Source organism: Oratosquilla oratoria, chromosome 6, assembly GCF_046742065.1.
Source record: "Oratosquilla oratoria isolate Oo_2021 chromosome 6, ASM4674206v1, whole genome shotgun sequence".
Taxonomy (NCBI): domain Eukaryota; kingdom Metazoa; phylum Arthropoda; class Malacostraca; order Stomatopoda; family Squillidae; genus Oratosquilla; species Oratosquilla oratoria.
Window position 1 is genome coordinate 58234318 of NC_134782.1, and position 23986 is coordinate 58258303.

General features: G+C 45.9%; 1 protein-coding gene across 4 annotated transcripts in view; it reads left to right on the plus strand.

Moving 5' to 3' along the window:
* The window catches only part of rdx (BTB/POZ and MATH domain-containing protein rdx), a 375601-nt gene that overhangs the window by 336648 nt on the left and 14967 nt on the right, over positions 1–23986 (plus strand). For 2 of the 4 annotated variants that reach the window (XM_076187015.1, XM_076187011.1), the window contains exon 2: positions 23230–23905. Coding sequence is in view for 3 of the 4 variants with exons in the window: in XM_076187011.1 (XP_076043126.1) it covers positions 23230–23905 (676 nt within the window). In the remaining variant the exon portion in view is untranslated. Of the gene's footprint in view, positions 1–22769; positions 22923–23229; positions 23906–23986 lie in introns of those variants that run through there. The other 2 variants (XM_076187013.1, XM_076187012.1) reach the window with 2 other exon arrangements.

The window sequence follows — 23986 nt, forward strand, 5'->3', positions numbered from 1 at the left end:
GTGCAGTGAGAGCACTGACGGGCTCTTGCACTGCATGTCATCGTTTGCCACAGTGTCCGTTTAGCACTTGCGGTTGAGTGCTAGCTGTAGTGGCTGCAGTCTTGGGTTGGACTTGTGCTATGACAGCTGCTGTGTGCCGCCTCAGCAGCTGCAACAGGCCGGCGTCTAACCGCGACAACAGATAAATGCTCTAGTTTTCCTTCGCTCCGAACATCACCCCAATTCCCAAGTTCACAACAGAATCTAATATCGCCAATCAGTTTCTAGGTGGCGCTGTGTGCCTCGGAGTTAGGTGGAGAGTGTAGGGAGAAGGGGGGTGGTATTTCTTCCCTAAGCTTGGCAAAGTGATGACTGACATCTTTGAGCCACGTGGTGGAGGTAAAAGTAAGAATCCGATAAATTGGTTCCCCCGGATCCCAAGGCCCAAAATCAAAGAACTTTTCTCACCTTATGATTTGCTGTTAGATATGAACTTTCTCCAGTATGTATGTGCGCATGTGTGTGTATACGCATGGATGTATAAGTGTGTATATTGTATATTCAACATTTATGCACGTTAATGTACCTTTAAGAATTATTATTTGAACCGTATTGGTCCACAAGCCACTTTCTGTGGGAAGATTCAAAGATAAAAATACGATCAAGTTGGTTTATTTATTTATTTGTTTATCTTTGCAATTGATTTTAGTAACGAGTGCATACATGATTATGCATAGTTCTACGCTATGTATTATTGCGTTGTTTAATTTGCATCGTCTTCATAAGATATGTAATCAGACAACGGAACAAGGATTTTGATGGATTTTCTCATCTGTTAGAAGGGAACTAACGTTACTTGTATAAAACTATGATCATACAAAAGAAAAAGAACGAGTATATTCCTGGCCTGTAATGAGATACATGTTTGTATATAGATTGTGGTGATATTGTCATTTATGCTCGATTCTTCCGTTAGATGTGCAACTTAGTGGAAGACTAATGAGTGACTTGCATGGATAGTATCACTAAAATGTCTTAGGTCATCTTCAGATTTAGTGTAATAGCTCCAGTTAAGGTAATTATGGTTGGACTTAAATAGAGCGGAGAAAGTGGGCAGGAAAGAGGAATTCAGAAGTGAGCAGGGGCAGTTGGCTTGCTTACTGGACGCCCAGAAATGGTAAGCATAACGCAGGGTCAGACAATGTATGGCGATATAGATTTATCTACAGGAGTAACGCGATAGTTGACTTGGCCAGTCTACTATTGATAGATGGGAGAAGCCAGTGTGCAGCGAGATATCTTGTGATTGTTCGTGGTGATGGTGGTGGCGAGGCTGTCATGATTGTAGTGATCGATATGAGAGAAGCAACAGCGATGACGGAACGGATGTTAGCGAGGGTAGGGATATACGGTGGTCTTAAAAAAATGATAATAAAAGGGTGTGGAAAACGTGGTGATATATGGATAAGTAGCTACCGAGGTGGGTACCCATTTGGTAGTGGTTCTGGCCCAACAAGGGATGAGGGGGGTGGGTGCTCCGTGCAGGTGGCGGAGTACAGGTAGTGTCGTGCAACATGTCCGTCTTGCAGTGCTTCTTATGCAAATTGGCGTGCTTAGGTGCACAAATGAATTAGCATACAGGGATAATATCTATATGCATGTGTTTGGAGACTCGGGCGGCAGGAAGGGTGCAGAGCCCCGTGTGAGAATGCGTGTGGAAAGTGGCCTTCCTTTTCAGGCTCTGTAGGTGCTCCCCGCGGAGTACCTGAAGAAGGGAAGAAGATTGGGGGAAAGAGGGCGAATGGGCCGAGTGTGTGTGTGTGTGTGGAGGGAGGGGGGGTGTCTAAGCCGGGGCGGGGACGGGTAGAGAGCGTGGCTGGACGAAAAGTGGAACATACAGTAACGGTGGTGGGTCTCGCTGTGTCACCGTGTCTGACTCTTCCCCCTCCCCCCTCCTCCTCCTCCTCCTCCTTACCTTCACGGCTATGCTTATTAGAGTTCTAAGTGTATATGCACGTAGTCTTTTAGGTTTGCATTCGTACCTGTCATAAACACACATCTCTATCGTTATCAGGAAAGGGTGTTCTAAAGGTCCTAGAACATCGCAGGTGATAGCAGTCCACCCGTGGAATCTTCCCCACCGTCAGCACTTTTTCGGGTTGAATTGTTCCCAGCTCGCTGTCACATAACATTCCCTCTTGCTATCATACTACCGTGTGCGCGCAGATAAATACGGCCAGCGTGTTTATTGTGCAAGGGAACGAATGTATGGTGATCAGTGTAGATGGGCGACCTCGTCAGGAACAGGGGAAGGGTGGATTGTCACGCTCCGCAGGCACAAGCAGGGCATGAAGACCTGCACACCCGCTACGTATCAGTTTACAAAAAGGAACTTGGGATCCACTTGTTTCAGTAACGGCGTTTATGGTTGCGGCAACACCGTTAGTTTCTTCGACACGGCGTCACCGCGTTTAGTGGATGAAGCGTCTGGTAAATACCGTCACTGCGAAATTAAATTTTCTTTTATATTGCCTCCGCCCTCGACCCAGTCTGCATCCTACTGGTCTTGTGCTGATGTGTATATGTTTGCATAGTGGTGTGTGTTTCTTATAGGGCTGAGAATCTTTCCCAACAGGAAGATGATTCATGGATAGGATGAGGATTGATGCCCTTTGGCACTCCGCCTGATACGTGTTTGCAATTGGGGCACGCCAATCAGTAATGTCTCAATTATATATATATATATATATATATATATATATATATATATATATATATATATATATATATATATATACACACACACACACACACATACACACACACACGAGTCATTTCATTTGCCTTGCCGAAGTGCAGTGTCATGGACCTAGCACTCTCCACGTATCCTAGCCTGACGTCCTCTTGACTGGCTGTCAATCTTCTCCAGGGTTGTGGAATCCTGATGGGTGCAGAGAGTCTCTGTCCTTTTCTTTGTGAGCGGAAGTTCGCCTTGGATGTCACACCAACCAAACTTGCTGGACACACCTGACCTCCCCGGTCTTACCCAACAGTCTATGATTTTATATTTTCCCTAACCATTATACCCTTAAAGAGGGAAAGTTACCAAGAGAGATTGGACTGAACGATGTTGTAGATGAAATGAGAGATCTGGTAGAAGGTGCAGAGACGAGGTTGAACTTTGCATAACTTGACAAAGGTTGGCGCAGTCGAGCAATTCTTGGAGACCTTTGCTCAGCAGTGGACTTGTATGCTAGAAGGCTTATGAAACAAAACAGTGCAGGAAATTATTCACTCCATCCTGTCAGTGCTTGTTTAAAATGTCTAAATGTAGACGGACAGGTACATGTGCATATGTAATTCAACTCCCTCCAACCCTCTAGAATTCCGTTTCCGATTGAGTGGTGCACTGAAATGTAAGGGCATACTTGTCAGAAGTCTATAAATATGAGAAATGTTTTGTAGGGCCTTTTGGAGGGGATCGCTATTGCCAACTGTTGAGAGTAGGACTTGTGGCGGTTATTGTGGGGTGGGGGTTGGGGTGGGTACATATCTTGAACTTGTGAAGCCGGTGCTGGCGAGGCGCGAAGTGACGAGAACCGTTGTTGCCACGAGGAAAGCAACCGCCATGATAACCGAAGAGAGCTCTAATCGGGACGTATCAGTTTCCTCGTACTCCCCCTCTTGGTGGCAGAAGGGAAGCCCTGTGGGGGACCCTCTTCTTTAGGCATAGGAGGAGAGGGCGGCCCCTATAGGACGAAGAAGGACAAAGGGGAACGGCGGGAAGGGCGGCTGCGTCATGTCCTGCCTGGGAAAGTGGTCGGTGCATTGAGGCCGGCGCTCGGCATTGTGCTGACCCGGGACAGCAAGCAACAAGAAAAGGATCCGGCCGAGAATAGGGCACAAATAAAAATAGACAAACTATGAGGAGGGGAAGGGAATGGGGGGAGGGGGAAGGAGAGTAGATGTAAGACCAATAGTGGGAATGTGCGCGGGTGGGGGAGGGGGGATATAAAGAGCAACCTTCCCTTCCTCCCTCTCTACCATTTTTCTCCCTCCTCTCCCTCCCCCCTCCTCTTCTACCAGAAGGTTGTGGAGAGAGGTGATTCAGTACGACTAGGCTTGGCTGGAAAAAAAAAATGAGGACAAGGGAAACCTTGTGTTCAGGGGTGAGTTGGGTAAGAGGGGGCATGCTCAAAACTAACCTAACTAACCTAACCTAATTCTACATAGCCTCGTTGCACGAGCGCCATGACCAGTCTTCTTAGAATTACGAAAATTAACGCAGTTATTTACTGTAGTAGACGATCAGTAGGATGTGTATTTTGGAAATTTTTCGTAGATGGAGCTCAGGAACCCAGAGCAGCAAGGTCAGCATGACAGTGGTCAATGACTCGGGAGTCTGGACAGGAAAAAAAAGGGAATATATATATATATATATATCTATATATATATATATATATATATATATATATATATATATATATATATATATATATATTTATGTGTGTGTGTGTGTATTACGTACCTGTAACATAGCCTGTTATTTTCCTTATATTTCTGTTCCCTCTTTCTGTCTTCACCTCTGTACCATGTAGCCGAGTCAGCCAATGACCTCCACCCATTCGTGTTCTGCAACCTCGAGAAGTAGATGGTAAGGAAGGTGCTGGTGGTAGGTAGAGGTGTAGGGAAAGGTGAAAACGGAGATGGGGAGGAGGACTCCCTGGAAGCATATAATAAAAAGCAAAGGTTTAGGTGGGAAAGGGATGTAAGGTTTTAAATACCCGGACCGGCTGTGCAACGGCGAATGGGCCAGCCTTATACAGGTGAGGTTATTGTACTTTTTCATCTTGTGAATGTGTGAAAAAGGCCTTTAATAACGTGCCATTCGGTGGGGTGATGAAGAGTTTGTCCCCTCGGGGATGGCTGGTGGGGCCATAAGGTCACACTGAAAGCGTTATGGATGCACAGGAGTCTGCGCGTGGGTTGCTTTGGTTCGGTTTACCGGTTCCGCTACCCGCATGGCAGGCAGCCGGATGAACCACCGGACGCACAGGTGTGTGGAAAGGGACTGTCTGCCCCGCACCTTTGGTGGGAGGGGTGGTAGGAAGGCGGGGGGGATGATGCTGAGTTCCGCTGTTGAAAACCTCCCCTTGAGCACACCAGTTCTTGTGTCAGGAGGAGAGGACCTGAGCGGCTGTGGTGATGCACAAAAAAGACAAGTTTCTGGTTAGGTTGTCTTGGATTGCTTTTGTCAATTCGCTTTCAAATTTTGGCGCGGGAATCTTGGAAATATATTTTCCTAAAATAAAGAACATCTTCCCTCACCGGCCATCTTCCCGCCAACAACCTATATTCCCCCATGAGGCAATAGGTTAGGTAAAACTTTACTTTTTTCAAACTCACAGTGAAGACAATTTCTGTGACTTGTCTATTATAATCAGCATGAAAGAAAAGGACTTAGCAAATCATAAAATCTCGTTATTCATTATGATCAGTCATCTTTCACGATAATACCAAATTAGATTAAAGCAGTGTGTAATCTCTAAGAAGCATCTATCAAAATGATGAATGTGTTCACAGCAAACAGAATTATAGCAGGTGAGACGAAAGCAATTACTCATAATTTGTCCTTCAGCTTGCAAGATCAAAGCAGAGCACACTGTATAAATAAATGCTTAAATTCCTGCGATTATGGCGGTACTGTTTAATCAAAGGTCTGTTTATATAACCCTTGAATATATCCCAATAACTAATTATAAGAATAATCGACACATTTGTTAAGAATTTGAACTAGTTAATGTACTAAAAGCAGATAAAGATATGTAAGCCCAAATGTTAAGTCTTATAAGCTCGTTCAAAGTGGTTACTGTATGAACGATCAAACAGCCGGATGTAATTGAAAGATAAATAGAATATGCGACAATCAAAGGACAAATGGAAATGAAAAGATCTTTTTACTTATTCAGATTTTGGTAAAAAAAAAAGAAGGGGAAAGTAACTAGTGAAATTTGTTATCAATACTATCAGATAATTACAAAATGAATTTATTTCAGTTCACGCTAATGTATAAACAGACTAAAACTGAAAATATCAGAAATTAAGATTATTAATTTATTATTTCTTTATTTATTTGTTTATTATTATTATTTTTAAGGAAAGTGGCTAGAGGGAATTTGGTTGAGGAAATTCAGAGGAAGTAACGGGAAAATGGACACCTTATTTTACAGAACGGATACACAGGTAACCAAAGAATTGGTTTACCAAAGGCGAGTAAAATTAATGAATGCACTGTATTATGTGTGTGTGTTTACACAGGAAAAGTGGCGGTCCGGGAAGTGAACCTCAAGAAGTGGACTTTGGTGTCCATAATCCCTGGAGGGTTATCAGGAAAGGAAACCCAATAACCGTTGGCACTGCTCGCGCTTTGGCTTGTATATTATCGATTTGATGCAGACACAGACGCACACGCACGCACGTACAGAGATTGACCTTGGGAACTCTTGTCTCTTCCTATTTGGGTGGAAAACATGAGTGGAGTGCATGGGAATTTTTTTTATATCGAAGTCCTTATCTCCATTTCGTTACGGTTTCATGACTCAGGAAACGCTTATGTCAGGTATGTCGACGTACTTCTGTAACGGAACTAGAATCCGGAGGCTTCGTATGATAAAAGAACACTGCGTTCGTTTTCGCATCGCCCCGGAAATGAGCAAATGAGTGTGGACGTAATGTCAAGTTCCGTAAGGTCGAAGGCATGAGCGTAACTGGATGAATCAACGTTAGCAGCAGGGCCTCAACGTTAGAAGCACGGTCTTAGTAGTTCAGCTCCACCGGGCGGTAATAGCGGTCCATGTAACGTTCAATCCCACAAAACCAACAAAGTACATACCGACCAGTAACACGCTAGTTGCTGTTGGTTGCTGGAACGTTTAATCAGACGCTTTCTTGACGTTAAAATCAATGTGGGGTTAACGTTTGAGGTCGTAACATGTGGATGACTCAACCGTTCGGCATATTTAGCTCGCTCGTAGTGGGGTTTGGGACCCGCGGGAGGTTCAGTGCTAAGTTTGTGAGCGTGGGGTGAGGTGTACACGAGCAGCCCTCCCGGCCGGACTGGGGAAACTAGTGCAGCTTCTCCAAGCGTTCACAGTGTGAAGCTAGGTGGGCTCCACGAGTGTAGATTTGGGCCTCGGCTCAGTAAGGTGTAGTGCAGTGTCGTGGTGCTCCTCTCCTTCGATTTGAAGTGCGAAATTCGTCTGATTAAAACAGTTTGGTGCAACAATACACAAGAATAGTCGAAGTGGCGATTTGTTTCACGCCAAAAGACGGAATGTAGACGAAACTAGTGGTTTTCCTCCATTCAAATACTCGTTGGTCTTCAGAAATACGTCAGGTAAGAATGAGTCAGGTGACTTTTAGAGACGACTGAAATTCGGTTCGCGGGAATGAGATCAACTCGTGTTGATGTGATCAAGCATCAGGATATTCTTTAACTTAACTCTGAAATGACCTCATGGCCTTGAGGATCGAGCAAGAGCCCCCAGACGTTATGTGTACTACTGTACTCAAGTTATTGTCCATTTTTCCCGCGTGCCCTTCCTCTTAATACGCAAAGGCGAAAAAATCGATATCGTTATGGAAACATTTTTATTGTTGTTTTATATGTAAGATAATGGTGTTAAATTATGTTTGCCATTTTATATATGAAATGCTGGTGTTAAATGTCCCGTTCCTCTCAAAGGTGTGGAGTATTCCTTTGGAGTGTTTGTGTACAGTTACAGCTCACGTGGTTCTCGAAGAGCGACTCTTGAGACGTTCCGTTTTGTCCTGGCGTTCTTTTCGAACCGCTCGAGTGTCGGAACGTTCTTGAAAGACCCAAACGTAATGCCTTAATGATGTAGCGATCAGAAACGTTATTCATGTTTGTGCATTCTGATAGGACGTTCGAACCGTCGTCGTTGCCGACACAGCCTGGTACAGGTCGGGCGGAACGACAGACATGGTGGTGTCGAGGCTGTGTGTGTATGTCCGTGTCGCCTGGACACGGAAGCTCGAGACAGCTCCAGCCCAGCTCGGTCAGCGCACGGAGTCATGGTGGGGATCGGGTGGGGGCCGAAGGAGCTCGAGTTAACGGGGGTAAAGGATGTCAGCGTCCTGCACGCCGATGTGATGGGAGCGTCCCCCCACTCCGGTTTTGGTTATGCTAGAGACGAACGACAACGGGTGGATCAGATGGAAGCAAACTGAGGTGAAGGAACTGTATGTTAGAGGGGAAGGGGGGGGGGTCGCATTTTTCTACTTCTGGGAGTGTCAACATATAGGAGTTGTCAGTCAAGGTGGGAGGAATGTCGGGGTTGAAGGGGAGGGAGGGGGATTGGTCTTGGAACGACAGTAACATAGTCTCGGCACGCGGACCGGGACGCTGAGGTCAGAAGGCGGGAGAGCGAGATCAGGGGGCGGGCCGGGGAGGTCAGAGTAGCGGCAACGCCTGGGAGCGGAGGAGAGGAGGGAAGGGGCCTTACCGCGAGGAAGGGCGTAGGTAGTTCAGGGTAAGGTCCAGCTGAACGAAACGTTAGGTCTGAACATGGATGGGGAGGGTCATGCTGAATTGGTCTTGTTTTCGTAGATAAGGATGGAAGTTGGATTAACTTTGATAACTGTTTCCGCACAAGGTCAATAAACAGTTGACCTTGGTCGAAGGTATGCGGTGGACCTGATAGCCAGTTCGTGTGCACATTCCATTGGACCCGATCACCCGTGCACGCTCCCGTTCTGTTAAGTTCCGTGCACCGCCTCGTCAGTGCACCACACTATTAATAGTGAATAGATGTGCGCGTGCCTTCGGTGACGTTTACGACCTGGAGCCTGGGCGCACGACAAGGAAGTTAGAGGCGATTCGTGGTGGTGGTGCTGAGGAGTCAAACAGTAAAATGGGATGAAGGTGAAACGGGACGGGAGGAGGTAGGTAGAGCTCGTGCGATAACTGCTCCGTGATGTGTTTCGCAAGGGATCAAGTGGCGGGGAGGTTCACTAAACCCTCCCAGGAGATTGCTGCTTGAAGGTCAAACCGGAGAGAGAGATAGGAGCGTGGGCATTGGGGGGCCAATGGCGGGAGGGTAAAGGTGCCTGTGTTGACCATAAGAGGTTGATAGGTGCTCCGTTTGAAGCAGGGGAACCCTGTCATGGCATGCATCGAGGAAGTACGTTGGGGATCTGGGACACTTCAAAGGTCCAGCGTGGTCTGTTTTGCTCCCCATCCTATGTCACTCCGCGCCCTTGGTGTAGCCCTTCAAGGCTCCTTCGTGGCTGGACGTGCAAAGCTTGTCCACCTTTGCCGCGTGCCTTTCCGGGTAGCATAGCCATGGTTTGTGCAGCGCAGTGGGCTGCCTTACAACGGTCAGCTTGCTCGTGTTTGTTTACCTGATTCTAATGAACGGGAAGACTCGAGGGGGTCTTTTTTGCCATCGTTCAGAACTTGTGTTGCATTCGTTCGTAGGTGCGTTGTAACAGTGCCGTTTTTGCTAAGACGGAATCACTGGTTGTGGTGCATGCGATAGATTGAATAACTGAACAGTACTACCTGGTATGGAAGGGTTTATGGAGATACTAACTTAGCGCCTTCCTTGAGGGGTGACGCGGAAATGGATAAAATAACTATGTGGCAACCGCAACGGAAAAGGACAGTTCTGCACAGAAGGGTTTAAGTTGAAGTAGGTATGCCACAAAAGAAATGGGTGGCTGGCATCCTTCACCTTTAAATTTTCAAGGAAGGGCGAGGTGCCCTTTTTTTATTCGATATTATATTAGCGCTTACAGTTTATTGCAAATATAGACGTTTATTATGATGAATTTAAAATCACGTGAAATGTAGTTAACATCTTAGTGGTATCAAAATGATAATAGAACGAAGGGAACGCTCCTTGCATTTATATTATTTGAAAACCCATTACATCCGACATTTGGATACAGGGGAGTTCGTGATGAAATCTCAGTGTTTTTAGTAACAACCACAACAAAAATTTTGGTTCTTTTTTTATAATAATATTAGGACTTCCTCGTATCTTTAATGGCTTCACTATCAATGTACTATTTCAGAATACCAATGATAGAAGGGCTAGGTTGATTCAGCAGTATTATAAGTTATATCTAGTGTTGTTCTTGATAGATGTAATTTGTAATTCTGTATTATGTTGGAATATCCTGTTAGCCGTATCAGACATTTTGGACAACTTAGATATGGATATTAGACACTTCTGTAAGAATATTTATTGTATTAAGTAATATAATGTGAGACGTCTGTATAAAGTAAACCAAATAATAAACAAAAATGTGTATATGTGTTGTTTAGAGACGCGTCATCGGTATTACGTCACAATGATTTGAAAACGGATGGGGTTCTGATCGTTTTTCTCTTTTGCTCCATTTTATCAGATTCTCAAAAAAAAATGCTGGAAGCTTTTTCTGAGGTGGGCGATAATTTTCAAATTGCCTTGCTGATATTACACGTAAACGAGACAGTTGTGGTGATGACATGTATTTTTGTAGGCTGTGGGTCTAACCTGCTTTATATCGGTTTGGTGGAAAGCGTCTCGGGGGTTCTGCTTGCCATAATACCTTTCCAGCACCGAAGAAACATGCGGTTTCGAGAACCGAATTTGTAATGAATGTCAGGAAGAAAAGGGTTGGATTTGTCTTTACCCTCCACCCCCCATTAGCATTCTCACCGTATTTTGATATTGTGTGCATAAAACAGCTGCAAACCTTGTGCGATGGTGTGCCATTGTGCCCATGCTTTGTAGTAGCATGCTCCTTACAGTGGAACATTTTTACCTCGTTCTCGAGAGCGTTAGCGAAATGTACAGAATAATAAACGAGATTATCTGTACTCCATTATGAAGGAGTCTTCATTGGAGTTATGATCATAATTGAATTATACTAAATCTTTCGGAGGAACATCTACCTTGCCTTCACCATTACGCCCAAGAAAAATTGAAAAAAAAAATCAACAGTCGTGAGGTCGAGCAAGCTTCTTAGGTCACCGCTATAACGGCCTCTTGGTCGTGTGGTGCGTCCCGAGATCGTTCGTTGGCGGAGCACCAGAGTGGGTGGGGGGAGGGGGAGGGGGTGCAAGAAGAACCGCCGAGGAGTTGGGATGGATGGTGCATGGTGGTTTTTCAATAAGACTTCCTTTCTCCCTTCAAATGACCGTTTAGCGTTGGCCGGGTCAGTCTCCCATTGGTGCAACGGAACAAACGATAGTGTGGACTAGTGGTTAAAAAATTGAAGGTTGTATACTTGCTTACCATACCAGTTTTCTTTGTTATATGTTCACTGTAAGTATTAATTTGGAGGTTCATGTTTTCTGATCATAAACACGTGGACGTGTATTTAGTTTTGAAAACCTGCTTAGTAAGAAAAATACACATAGATGGGCTTGTTAAAAACCTTTGTTTTATTTGAATGGTTTAAGTAAAACCCAACCTGGTACGGTATTTGTTAGATCCGAGTGATGAAAAGATTTTCAGTGGCTTGATTGAATGCAGTACACATCGGGCAATGCCTGTCATGTCTATATGTTTATCTTTACAGCCTCAAAGGTTTCTTGAAGGCTTGGTTGTGATGTTCTTTTCTGCGGTGACCTTTTTACCAGCGATTTCACGTGTAAATGCCTACCCCCCCCCCCTCCCTCTTGGACCGATAATTGATCCCTCCAGAAATCCCTTCTGCGCAATTTAGCTATTTTCGTTTCTGATACAATGTCACTCATTTTCGGATGTGCGATTCAGTCAGCCTACGATCCAGTCTATGGTTCTGTCTATGTTTCAAATTTGCATGGGTAGAAATGAGTGGCTACTGTTGCTTTTACTTCGGCAAAGTCACTTAGATGGCGTTGAAGTTAGGAATTTTAACTGAATAATTCGTGCTCCTTGGGCTTTGAGACATTTATGGTGTTATCTCCTGTTTCATGCTTTGGCATTTATCTCAAATGGGCAAATTGCAAGGTCGTTCAAAGCACACGTAATAGTCGGCTTAGGCCTTAGCGAGTCATTTAAACGCGTTGTTGTGTAATCTTGATTTTTTTTTATTGCTACTTGGCAGTTATGATACAACATCGTTCTGAAAATCATGCCAGAATATATGTAAATGCAGTAGGAGCTCGAGACTAATAAAATCGGAATGCGAGCGGGTTTGATAATCGTATACAATTTACAAGCGGTGCAGTTGATTTTTTTTTTATGTTCAATCTTGCGTAATGGCGTACACAGCTGTGCTGAGTGGATATGGTTAATCATGCCCATTCCGCTAGATCACGGCCTTCGAACGTTTGGCATTGGCAGCTGAGGTTCCGTTAAGAAAAAAAAAAAAAAATATATATATATATATATATATATATATATATATATATATATATATATATATATGTGTGTGTGTGTGTGTGTGTGTGTGTATTATTCCAAGGCTATTGGAGTCTGCTGCAAGGAACGAAGAAATTATCGTTATTGGTTGTTTTTCTCATCCCGGATGTGCACACACTTCAGTTTCTATACAAGTCTCGACCGACTACGAAGCTATGGTTTGCACTGGTGGTGATGGGTGTGGCTAGCGTGTTTTTTTAAGTTTAGCATTTTCAGTATTTCAGTCAAACCTAGTGGGCCGCAGCAAATAGGCCCCTTATCGAGCATAATGCCTCTCTGGGCCCCTCATTGAGCATTTGTACAAGATGTCGCCCCAGATTGAGCATGCGGATGTTGGGTTTGGTGTTTGAGCCGAATGGAATCGCTAAAGAGGACATTAAGAGGGAAGAATGAGAACAGGCTATGGTAGGTTTCATACGGGGCAAGTTATGTTGGGATGTTGGGGAAGGGTAGAGTGAACTTAGTATGGAGCATGGAAGAATCCTTCGCATGTTATCACATCGCAGAGGTCAGTATCCTGTGGCGGCCAAACTTCGGTCTTGTTGCCGACTTGAGTCTTCAAGGCCTGAGACACTGGCAGGTGATGGTCTGAGAGGAGCGAATGGGAGTGTGACGACGGAATTAGAGATGCAAATGACGATATCTTAGGGGTGGCTGCAGTGTTGATGGCGTTGCAGTTTCACGTGGGATGCTGTTTCGCTTCTGATGTAAACAATAAACATGCTACGAAGACTGGTGTCGAAATGGGGGGAAGTAGTTTGTAGTGCGTTCGGTTTCGTTCGTATGTCATTGCCTCCAGTTGTGTCTTGGCTCTGTTTCAAGGACTACCTCTGTATTCAGGGACTCGCAGGGCTCTGCTTGTGTGTGTCTGTAGCAGGCTAGCAGTGCGTGTGGCAGCGCGCCCGCTCTAAACGCTGCATGGCCTTAATACGTCGGACTACAGCGCGGAACGAGTACAAGGCGTGGATCGCTGCTGCCAACCTCACCTCCCTTCCACTGCTCCTCGTGTGTTCTCTTTCCCCCTACATAAACATTCGCTGGTTTTTCTTCTACGAGGGTTGCGATGTCGTTTCCTTTTGAATGGCAATATTGTCGACGCCCTGAATGATGCGCTTATTTTTAATAGAGAAGAACAGTTTTGTAGGGCGTTTGGTCTTGTTTTGGGGGATGGGAATTATCTGGTTTGATGTGAGTAGCTGGGAAATTATATTGAAATGAAAACACCATTGATCCGCCATGAGGTTGATTAGGTAAATGCAACGCTTTCTTGAATTACCCTAGAAAATCTTGTAGGCATACACGTTTCAAATACCCTTGTTGGCGTTACCGTCCCTTTTGTCCATTGCTGCAAACTTTTTATTCCAACACTGCGGTGTGGCAATTTCGCATGGGTGGCAATCCATGGGCTCTCCACCCAACCCTAAACGCACAGGCCACTGGTTTCAATATTGAGCAACTCTCGAGCGGAAATTAGCGATCAACGTATGGATGGAAAGAAGGGCGGGGCGTGTTGGTTTTGATTACGAAACTCGTACATGTGGGGGTGGATGGTTTATCAATATTTCACGCGTGATTCTTTTTGGTGGGAGCGTTCCAAGTGATTAGCCAGCATAAAGGGATGTTCACTTGTAGTTGGCGTAAATGTTGTAAGTGGAATACTGAGGTTGAGTGTTGAGGGGCGCCCGAAGGAGATGACAAGGACGGTGTCATCAATTGCTTGATTGACGCGAAGGTCCTGCCGCCTCCCTCCACTGGCCCTGGTTCAAACCGCCCTGCAGTTGGATCGCAGGGTTGAGGTAATGTAACATGTTACTCACACAAATCCGAGGTCGGCGCCAGTCAGTGACAGATGTATATATCTTCCCCGCTCACGTATTTCCTTCACTTTTTCTGAATATGATTGTTGATTAATAGTGAGATGCACGTGTAGTCTGCCTAGATTTGCGTTGTGTGTGATCACCTTGCACTCAAAACAAGAACATGCTCGGCATACTTGGATCTTGTTTTTCATTAATGTGGTCATAGACTGAATGTGTGTAACTGGGCGCGAATGTACACATACCCAGATTATCAGCAACGTGGAATCGCCTTCTATGTCTCAGCAAAACAGACCATTAGCTTCACGCCCCTGCCGCTGAGGAACCTTACACACCCTCGTCATTCGATATATGTTTAGGGCGTAGGCGTGGGCGAGCATATCGAACCAGGGTGAGGAGAATGGGTTGCCGGTGGTAGTTGTACACCAAGGGAGTGGGATTGTCCTTGGCGCCCATGTCCTTCTCGGGACTTAAAGGTTTTATGGTATCATCACCCTAGCCTGTGGCCTTTTGAATTATATTGCTGATATGCAACCTACACGCACAAACAGACAACATGTTAACCTTGCGGCGCGGACGGATAGAGGTTGGGGTGTCGTGTGAGTAACCATCAGGTAGCGAGTGTTGTCCTCCAGTCGTGGCCTTTGGGTATCCCGCATCAGAATTGCTAGCCTGTTCTCTGTGTAATTCCCTCCCATTTCCTACACCTCACCACTAGACTGTTCACTAACCTAGTTACTTGCTGTGTCGTGGTTATCTGACTTACCGTGTCGTTTCACGGTTATCCCGTGACCTTCAACCAGATGAACCGTTCTTGTGGGGACGCCGCAGCGTTGCCCTGCGCCGCCACTGGTCAGACACATGGCCTTGTCGGCTCTGGGGATCCGCCGCCTAGCCCCATGGCTCCCTCCCCCTCGTCCTCCAGATGGCTTTCGACTGTCCAGTCCTTAACATTAATTTCCTTCTTCCTCTCCCCCACCCCAACCCTCCACTGTGTCCGTTTCTCCTTCGCTGCAGTCGTCCCTTCGATGTTGCCGAACTCACTGCCCACACCCACAATGCCTTTCCTGCCAACCGCATACCAAGCCACCTCCCACCTCCACACGCCGCGACATTCCAACTCCCACGTTCACGATGTAAATCATCTTCCTCCATTGCCCATTTTTACCTCTTTCCTTATTCGCCCTGTCATCACATTTACCTTTCTTTGATGTATCTACTGTCGTCCCTGTCAGTCACCATCACAGAGGTTCTGTTCTCCATCCATTATCCAAAATTTTCCACCTTTAAGTTTTCTCCAATCTGTATAACCCGGCCCATTGGTTCACATGTTAGAAGATACCTTCGCCCAGTGTCTAATATTATGTTCACTCCCATCCTGCCGCCATCCCCTTTCTTAGTCTTCCTTGGATGTACCTTCTGTCATGACCTTCGTTGGTCCTTAACTTGAGTCTTCTCCCCCTCCCCCCTGCCTTCCCGCCAACCAGACCGCCTCCTGTCCGCTCACTCGCTTCTCGATCCCTCACCCCTCATGCCGTTCATCCCGTTCTTTGTCCTTCTCACGTTCAGGTACTCCTTGTCCGCATTGATTGTGGTGAACCGAAATTAAACTGTAAAGCCTGCTACCACAGCAAAATTTACTTGGACTTGTAACTAGGTATTGTAATTGAAGATTAAAAGACAGGGCCGTACGTATTACTCCATTCCTTTATACTAATTTGAAGTACACGCGCTTGCGAGTGCGCGTGCACACACACACACACACACACACACACACACACACACACACACACACAGCATGGGGGGAAGAAGGAGGGTGAGCTCTTGCATGATGCATTGACCCAGCCAATTTCCGCTGGACTCCTTCGCTCACCGTAGGCGCAACCGTTTCGTCTCACATCCTCCCCTGCCTTCATCTTCGATCGCTGGAGTCCGTCCAACCCCTCCCCACCCCCTCCCCTCCCCTCCCCTCCCCTCCCCTCCCCTCTCCCTCCCTCCCTTATCTTGTTGTGGCAATCGGCAAATTATTCGTGAAAAAATAACAAGAACCATGAGGGAAGGTCGGGGTTGTCTTCGTAACATCACTTGCCATCGGGTGGCGAAACCAAGCAACTGCATCCCTCCAGCCTTTTCACCCCTTCTAACCAGTGGCGTGCATTTTTCAGATAACAGACGGCGGTGTCATACGGCAATATCGCCGTTGGTGTGGTAGTATTTTAGAATATCAGTGTTTGACATTGCTTCGTTGAAATAACCTGACCAAAGGCTGAAGACTCGGCCAAAGACAACAGAATGGACGTTATTCGTCTTCATTTACCTACTAACACGACAGTTTTCATTCTGCTTATAGGTTACAAAAAAGGAGCATGCCGACAGGAGACCTTTTGGTCCATATGATATGAAGAAATATAATGATAAATAAAAATTATAATATAAATAATTATAAATAAATGTATAGGTATAGTTAAATGATAAACAAACAGGTAAATAATAATGATAAACTGACAGAAATGATAATAAATGAAAAGCAAATAATAATAAACAGACAAATAATAACAAACAAAAAATATAAAATAAATGGTAGGCGTTACAGCATCTTGCTTAGGTGTTTAAACGAATCTTGGAACCTTCGAACTTATCTACTCTGCAGGAAGTTTATTCCATTCATTAACTACACGGTTGGCGAAGTTGTTTCTACCCGCTTCCAAGTTAAATCTATTTCCTGACAGTTTGAGACCATTATTTCTTGTCGGATTCTCATTCAATGTGAAAATTTTGTCACTGTTGATGTTGTCAATTCCCTTTGGAATCTTAAAGACCTGTATGAAGTCACCTCTAAGTCTACGCTTTTTTTTAGGAAAAAACAGATTCATATGTTCTAGTCGATTTTCATATGAATTATTATATATGGAATCCGTTTTGTGGCTCGCCATTTTACTTTTTCCAATCTGTCAATATCTTTAGTGAGATTCGGTGACCCTACGGAAACAGCATAGCTTGTTAATGAGAGATGGACTTTCGAAACCAAAAGTTCGCGCAATCAGTCGTAGAATCTTATTTTCTTTCCCAGAGGCTGAAACACACTGCTTAGATGATATGAGATCGTTACTGATGATTACGCCGAGACCCTTTTCGTTATCCACTTTTGTTAACGAATATCCAAATAACTTGTAATCGTACTTCCTGTTATCTTTACCTATGTGCAGAATCTTGCATTTACTTGTGTTAAATTTCATTAGCCACTTTTCAGGCAATTGCTGTAGTTTATCTAAATCTTCTTGAATATCTAATTGGTTTGAGTGATCATTTGCCATTCCACACATTTTTGTATCATCAGCAAATTTGGAGACAATATATTTTAGTCCATGGTCTATATAATTTATATATACGGTACTATGAATAGAAGTGACCCAAGAACGGAACCCTGAGAAACTCCACTAGTAACATTTTAGTGGACCCCAGTATGATTGTGATCTCATACAAGTGGATGCGTGGTGATTTTATTTAGTGTAGAAATCAACCCCAGATGACAAAAGAGCAACAGTGCATGAAATTGTAATGCATGAGGAAACAGGTTGAGATGTAGATGTTTTACCTTGCGCTACCCCGATCGTGGTGACGCTCCTTTATAACTTGTACTCTCGTCTAGCATTGGCTTTCACATAAGTCCACTTGGACGGCCTGGCTGATGCATTCGGTCATCTTAATGTTCGATGTACCTGGATTGCATTGTGTCCACTACTTATATTAACTTAGTGAATGAAGCGAAACAGTGTGCTTAGTAGCTCTTCTTGTAATGATCACTTTAGTTTGGTGGATAGAGAAAATGTAAGGGATGACTAGTTGGCATTTTTAGTGATCATAAATTGCAGATGTTTGTTTAATCAGCCTTTCGTGCTACCCATTGCCCCGGATTTGTGGAAGTCGCAACCAGGTGGGTGGTTGAACGGATGAAGAGAACAGACGAGGAGACTGAGAGGTGTTGTTGATAAGCAACCCGTCGTCCTTTCCAGACCCAACGCGAGGCGAAGCGCCGACTCACATTCGCATTGTTTGTTTGCGCTCGACTAAGTCGTTTTCTTGTTCTCTGAACGCTTCTCACGGCCGAGTCCTTGGCGCGAGTATGCGCACGCGCTCACGCATGCTCAGGCTGTGCAAACTACACGTGTATAAAATAAGCATACAAACACGCCTGTGAACTTGTAGTACGTGGGTTGTTTGGCGTGCCAGGGTAGTCCATGTGGATATACTGTACGCGAATTTCATTTAAGTTGTCGTTTGTGCAAGGAGAAAAGAATTTTGGGACATTCGACCTCGGAAGACAGCCGTCCAGTTTTCGTATCCCTCTTGTTTCTTCGTTGTGGTTTGGAGAGAAAGCTGATACTGCAGTGGCATGTACACGCGCTTGCTTGCTCTGTTTGGTGTGCCCAACGTTCCACCATCCTGGGTGTAATGGTGATAAGCTAGAGGACTGTAATCGCCGGCAAGTTGGTGCCGTAGGTTTTGTATATTTAACTGAATTTTTACGTGTGCGCAGGGCATTTAGCCATATTACCATCGCTTTTTTAAAAAAACATTGCTACATTTAAGAGGTTTGACAATTTTGTAACATTGGGTACAGACGTGCTCACACTATTCAACCCCGATGTGTTTATGCGCACATGTGACAACAGTCTGATTGGTTTGGGAACTGAATTTACCAGAAATTGCGATAAGCACGGGGTTTCAGTTGGTGTTGGAGTGGAACCCGTTTAGATGGAAAGCTATTGACTGTGTATTAGCCAGGTTCTCCATCACTGATATATGGACTATTCTGTTGTAGGTTGTACTCTCGCATCAAATTCTCCCATTATGCCTTTCACTAGGTTTATATGGTTCACATTATGTGTAAACACTTCAATGCGTGATGGAGCTTGGCGTATGTAGTGTAGTCATGTGTTCATGAATGTTATGGACGAAGAAAGATGTGTGTACGATTTTTTTTTTAGATCGCTGCGGGGGTCTTGTTAGCCAAATTTTGTACACACGCGCCCTTGCGCGCATACGCGGACGAACGCATGCACGAAAGCTCCTTCCTCCTCCACGTCCTCCTCCTCCTCCTCCTCCTCCTCCTCCTCCTCCTCCTCCTCCTCCTCCTCCTCCTCCTCCTCCTCCTCCTCCACGTCCTCCTCCTCCTCCTCCTCCTCCTCTTTATTGGCTCTCACCCGCTCACCCTCCTCCGCCGTCGCGTCTGCACTGGAGTTTCAAGGTTGCGCGCCATTACACTACGAAGGTTTCCTGGTTCGTACTTAATATAGTTAACCTTCAGGCCCACTCGCGCCCCCTACCTTAGTCCCTTTGTGGTTGTGTATCTCCCTCCTTCCTTTTTTATTTTTATTTGTTTTGTTTTTAAGAGAGAGAGAGTTGCAAAGTCCATTATTCTCACAAAATATCCAACTCAAGTTTTCTTAGGGATGTGTTCTGCACGTTACTGGTCTCCAGCAGTACTCTTCTTTCCACCTGGTACAATAGTAGCATGACAGAAAGAATGGTATAAAGACGTGTTCGATTCGTCGGTAGTTTGCTGTAGAGAATAATGGGTATACCCATTCCCTTTGTCATAACAGTCCTCAGCCACTTGCAATCCAGAATTTCATAATGCCAACAGGCACGAAGTAGGTGCGTGCACAGGGTTCATTCAGTGGGTAATTGCTAAAATATGACCAGTATTTGTGACTAAATCTGACCCGTACATAACTATGATTCAACCAGTGACATTAAATTTCCTATACAATATATATTGCACTTTCGTCATTAGAGTTTTGTGTATTACTGAGCCAGGGTGACAATGCAGTAGCAAGGTACCCGTTAAGGTGAAATTGTTCACTTTTGTTCTGCCGTATGTATCGCCTTGGGATGAATGCATTGGGTAGGTGGATGGGTCGATCGGTTCACTGTAAGTAAATGTGGCCATGTCAACTGGACAAGATGATCAACATCTGAATAATAAAGAACATATGGTGTCAGCAAGGCCAGAATATATAAGGCGGTCCGCCATGTTTGAGGGTAGCGTCACTTGAGCGTCCCACGCATCCGGCTTTTCTCCATTCCTCCCACGAACTCCCTTGCTAGCGATGTCGGTCAGACCATCTCACAGACCCAGGAACCATGACCTCCCCTCTCCCCCCCCCCCACTCCCTCGACTTTTGCATCTATGATCTACTTCATATTGTGGTATTTATCGTGAAAGGCAAGTGCAAACAAGTGTATCGTTATTTTAACAATCAGCAGTAGTGTTTAGGTAAACAGCTGTGTTATGATTACTGTAAGGCATGTAACATTTCGCTCTGTGTCCTCCGCATACACCCGGCAGTTGCACAAACCAGAAACATTTTGTATATTTGAATGACATCCTTGTAGTATGACATTCACACAATCTACATATATGGAATTGAAATGCATTTTGCCATTAATAATTTTGTAGCACTCACCAAACCACAACGCCGAGGCTGTTTAGGGTGGCAAATGCTGACTGGTGCTCTGGTTCGTCCCGCTAGTACACAGTTACGTCACCCGTCTCCCTCGACCTCACCTCGCCACCATCCAACCTCTCCCTCAGCATGTTCACCCCTCTGCCCATCTTCGTTTTAGGAGTGTTCATCTCGGCATTACTGTAGTGCATCCGGTGAACCGGAGTTTCTTCACCCCGGATTTTAAGCTACGCCGCCGTCTAGCACATGGTTGGAGGGTGCGGGTCATTTTTCTCACCATTAGCTCGTCGACACGGCGACGTGATTCGGTTAGTTGCATTGTGGGTGACGCCAAGCGATTTTATTTGACCGAGGGAACCATCACGGTTTGTTAATATATCGATGAATGTCATCACATTCCTCTCCTTCCCTTCTCGTTTATCACACACGTATGTCATTTACATATATCAAAATATGCCAGCTGGCGACCTTTCGGTCCAATATGGGGTCAGTTGCAGAAAAAAAGGAAACTAGCAGATAAAAAGCAAAACGAAATAACCACACACACACACACACACACACACACACACACATATATATATATGATAAATATATATATATATATATATATATATATATATATATATTATATGGGAGATCTTCTCTTGTGTATACCTCACTGAAAGTGTTGAATTATTATTTTCGATATGCCTTACTATGGACTTGTTCTTCATTGAAAGGAGGTTTGTGACTTCACAGTAGGTAGCCATTTTTACTAGATCGCCATTTCGGGTATAAGACCCTTGGGATATCATTTCTCAATGGTTAGGGCATATGGAAAATAATCTCAAGAAAACAATATACACAACTTGCCATCACTTTCAGTGAGTTGTATGTATGTACACACACACACACACACACACACACACACACACACACACAGTATTCATATCTGGAGTTAATTGACGTTTTATACATTTTCACCTAATCGTCATTGTTTCCATTCTTCCTTGTGCGCTTGGGTTATCTCGTCCATGAAAGATCTAAGGTACCGTGAGCTTGCCCGTGACCGTCTGTTGAACTGATTCCCATCCCTAGTCTTCCCAACCCCGTAATCATCATCCTTACCCTCAGGTCCATTCTCCCACAAAGGTCACCAACCTCGCTCTGCCCGACGGACCGTATTCCTGGTCTTGTCTTCCATCATCCCTCAACCCTCGGGTTGGTCCCGCCTTGCCCTCCAACTTCCACTCATCAGCGTCTTCGCCCGTTCCTTCGCCGCACCCTTGGCCTCCGGTCGTCGCCACCCTCGCCTTCATTGTTCCTTCCCCACACACCTCACCTCGCGTTCCCAAACCCTCAGCCTCAGCGGCTCCTCCTCCTCCTCTCCTGCCCGCCACTACAACCACCCAGGTGCCCTGCTCCAGCTCACAACACCCCATCCCTGCTACCACGGCCATGACCCTAACTTCTCGTTCCACACGTACCGAAACATGCGCTTGCCCCCCAAATACATATATAGAGTACATGTTTGACGCCACTAATACCAGCGTCTTTGACTTCCCTCGCATTGGTCCTCGCTATCCGTATCCATCCTCCTCATCTTTGTCATTGTAGCCTTCTCCCACCCACCCCCCTCCACCCCTTCCCCTCTCGCTCCCGTTCGATCACCTCTGTGTGAGGAGAGGTGTGCTGTCTCCGTCTTCTCCTTTGTGTGCGCACTTCTCGTGTTTACATGCATTTGTGAGTGCGTGCATGTGGGTTTGTGCTTGGGAGGTTTATCCGAATATAAGCTGGGTTCTTTATGTGATGATGTGGGTGTAAGTTAACTCTTATACTTACAGATACGCGCGCGAGCACTCAAACACGTGTCTGCATGCTAATGCTGACCTTTGTATATGTATTTTTTCCATTTGTGATTCTGTAGACACTGACGTGGGAATTTCAGCACTAGGCTCAAGCATAGCAATTTTGATAGGAATGATAGAATGTATAGGTTCCTGCACATCGATGTTACGACCCAATTGATATAGTGCAAGATTACGTTTCCAGTGTCATTATGTATATTTGGTTTGTTGGTAGGTTGTTCTCTCACTTCACGCCTCTAACCATAGTACCGCATGTCATGTGAGAACCGTGATTCAGAAGAAAATGTGTTAGAATGTATAACAATAACATCGTTCATCGACAGACTAGGAAGGCCGGGGATTATGCCATGTGTTATCGACACCGCTGTAGATGGGGACGGGATAGTACGGGTACGTCAAATACTGTGCCACCACGCTTCGGGCCCATAGAAATTTTTAGGGCCTAGATTCATGAATATACTAATCTTTTATGAGAAATACGAGTGTGGTAGTTCTGTTGTGGTGTGTCCGTTTTTCCTTTCCCCGCAAGATGAGTGATGCTCGGGTATTCGAGCTGGGGCAGGCTTCCCGCCCTCCGCGTAACTGTTTGTTGTTGTCGTCGTGGAGTTTGGTTTGGCTGGTCAGTTTTGGTTGTTGGTTTTTGTGTTTGGCAGGAAGCAGGTGACGTGCAACTAACTCTGTGCCGTTTGTGTTGCAGGACCGTGTTGCAGGGGATCGTGTTGGGTGTGGGGCGTGTGTGTCAGCCGCCACCGTGGATTCCCGGGGTGTGAGTTCCGGCGGCGCGTCAGGGGCCCTGGGTCACGCGCCCCCAAACAACCCCCCGCCGCCGCCACCACCCCCACCCAACCCGCAACAGCAGCAGCAACCTCACCAGCCCCATCCGCAACCGCAGCAACCTCAACCTGCTAACGCCGCCGTCGTTGCTGCCGCAGCAGCAGCAGCAGCCGCCGCTCCAGCTGCCGCCGCCGTAGCAGCCGCCGCCGCTGCTCCTCCTGCTGCTGCCGTGCCCGGAGCTCCTGCAGCCGTTGCAGCCGCGCAGCCACAACTTCCCCACCAGCCTGCGCCTCACGCCGCCGTTGTCGCCGCAGCCGCCGCAGCAGCGCCGCAAGCTCATCAGCCGCAACAACCTCAACCTCTAGCAGCAGCTGCCGCAGTTGCAGCCGCTCCAGCTGCTCCTGCCGCAGTTGTCGCCGCTCCGGCGCATCCAGCCGTCGCGGTTCCACACCAACCACTGCCTGGCGGTGGAGGCGGTGCCGTGCAGGCCCCGGCGCAGCGCCCCCACCAGGCACACACGCCCCCCGCCCCGCAACCTCTCGGTAGGCACCGGCCGCCCCACTCCTATAATAGAATCTCCTCAAGCTGGCAGCATCAAGGTTTCTACACTTTACATTTATTAGTCCTTATGCAATAGTGCACTTCTCATGTATCTCACGGCAGCTTGTTTCATAATTGGG